The sequence below is a fragment of the Emiliania huxleyi genome (genome assembly GCF_000372725.1).
Source record: "Emiliania huxleyi CCMP1516 unplaced genomic scaffold EMIHUscaffold_7072, whole genome shotgun sequence".
NCBI classification, from domain to species: domain Eukaryota; phylum Haptophyta; order Isochrysidales; family Noelaerhabdaceae; genus Emiliania; species Emiliania huxleyi.
In genome coordinates, this window is record NW_005196702.1 from 1 (window position 1) to 1384 (window position 1384).

The 1384-nt window shown below is 69.6% G+C and overlaps 1 protein-coding gene across 1 annotated transcript; it reads left to right on the forward strand.

The window, feature by feature from the left end:
* Window positions 1-10: 10 nt before the first annotated feature.
* EMIHUDRAFT_471787 (hypothetical protein) lies at window positions 11-1119 on the forward strand (the record flags this gene model as incomplete). The annotated part of the gene is made up of 3 exons (XM_005761505.1): window positions 11-446; window positions 550-638; window positions 717-1119. The coding sequence occupies exons 1-3, from the start codon at window positions 18-20 to the stop codon at window positions 1117-1119; spliced, it is 921 nt and encodes a 306-aa protein (XP_005761562.1). The 5' UTR covers window positions 11-17.
* Window positions 1120-1384: the final 265 nt, after the last annotated feature.

Sequence of the window (1384 nt, forward strand, 5' to 3'; positions counted from 1 at the left end):
CCAATGCGCACGAGTATATGCCCAGCACCCGCTTCGAGCCACCCCCAAAAATTGGCGCGGGTATTGCACGCTGGCCATCACGGTCCCGTGCTATTGCCGAGGTGCTAGAGGACCCGGCGAGCCTCGCCTTTTGGCAAGGCGAGAGCGCGCTGGAGCGTATTGACGCGCCAACTGGCCGCTCGGGCCTGGTGGTGAGCGGTGCGTTCCTCCTCTATCTCGCGGTCGATATGATGGTGGGCGTCGTATGCCGGCACCGCTTCCGCCGCTCGATGGGCGCCGTGTACCTGCACCATGTTGGCTGTCTCGTCCCGACCGCCTACTTCATTCTGCCGTCGCCTCCGCGCGGGTACTTCCTCTACGTCTGGGGAGAGGCGCTCACCGCCGTGAGGGTGCTATCCCCCGTCGCTCGGTGGCATGCTCGCGGCGTCGTCTTTGCGTGCCGACGGGTAACGCCGTCGCTGCACCTCCCCGCCTGCCCACCGGAGAGAGAGAGAGAGCCGCCCCCGCCCCGCCGCCTCCGCCGACCGCCTCGCGCGGGTGCGGCGGCAGGTGCTGTGGACGTACCTCTTGTGCCGCGACCTCTACCTGTGGGAGGACACCGCCGAAATCTTTGGCGGCGCAGCTGCGACGATGCCTCCGTGAGCACCTCCCGCAGGCCTGTCCCCATGCTGGCCTGCCTGCGTCCGCGCCCACGCGCCGCTGTGTGATGCGCGCAGGTGCGTCTGCCTCCTGCTGCTCGGCCTCGACGTGGTGTGGTGGAGAGAGCACGCGCGGACAGGTGCGGAGCACAGGAGCTCGAGTGGCGCCGCCGGCAGCGCTGGCAGCGGCGGCGGCGGCGAGGCTGATGGCGACGCGGTGGAGATGGAGGGCTCGCTGTTGCTCCCGAGGACGAGCGAGGCGGGCGCGGCTGACGCGGCGGGGCCGACGCCTTCGGGTGATTATGCGATTGACGTGCCCAGCCGCAGCCCCGGCGAGGGCGCGTCGTGTATGGGCGACGAGGGCGACGGCGACGGAGCGGGAGGCTGCGCCGGGAGTCGCCGCGGCGGCGAGCAGGAGCACTCCTTCGGAACCGACTTGCTGCGGACTGCGCCAAGTGTGATAGGGCTCGACTCGCTGTGAGGCGAGGGCGGGAGATTTTTGACCAGACGGTGGGGTGTAGAAGAAGATTATAGGATGGAAGATCACATGGCCACACGCGCGCCACTGCCTGCGCGCTGCGGTGAGGGGGCGCGCGCAAGGCACACACGCCCGACACACACTAGACCCAACACCCCGCACGCCCAGGCCACCCCATCTGCTGTGTCGTGCGCTGAAGCAGCCCGCTCTCTGCTGTCGGCCGAAGCAGCGTGCGGCCTGTGACTGCGCTGGCGCCCCGCGCGGTGGG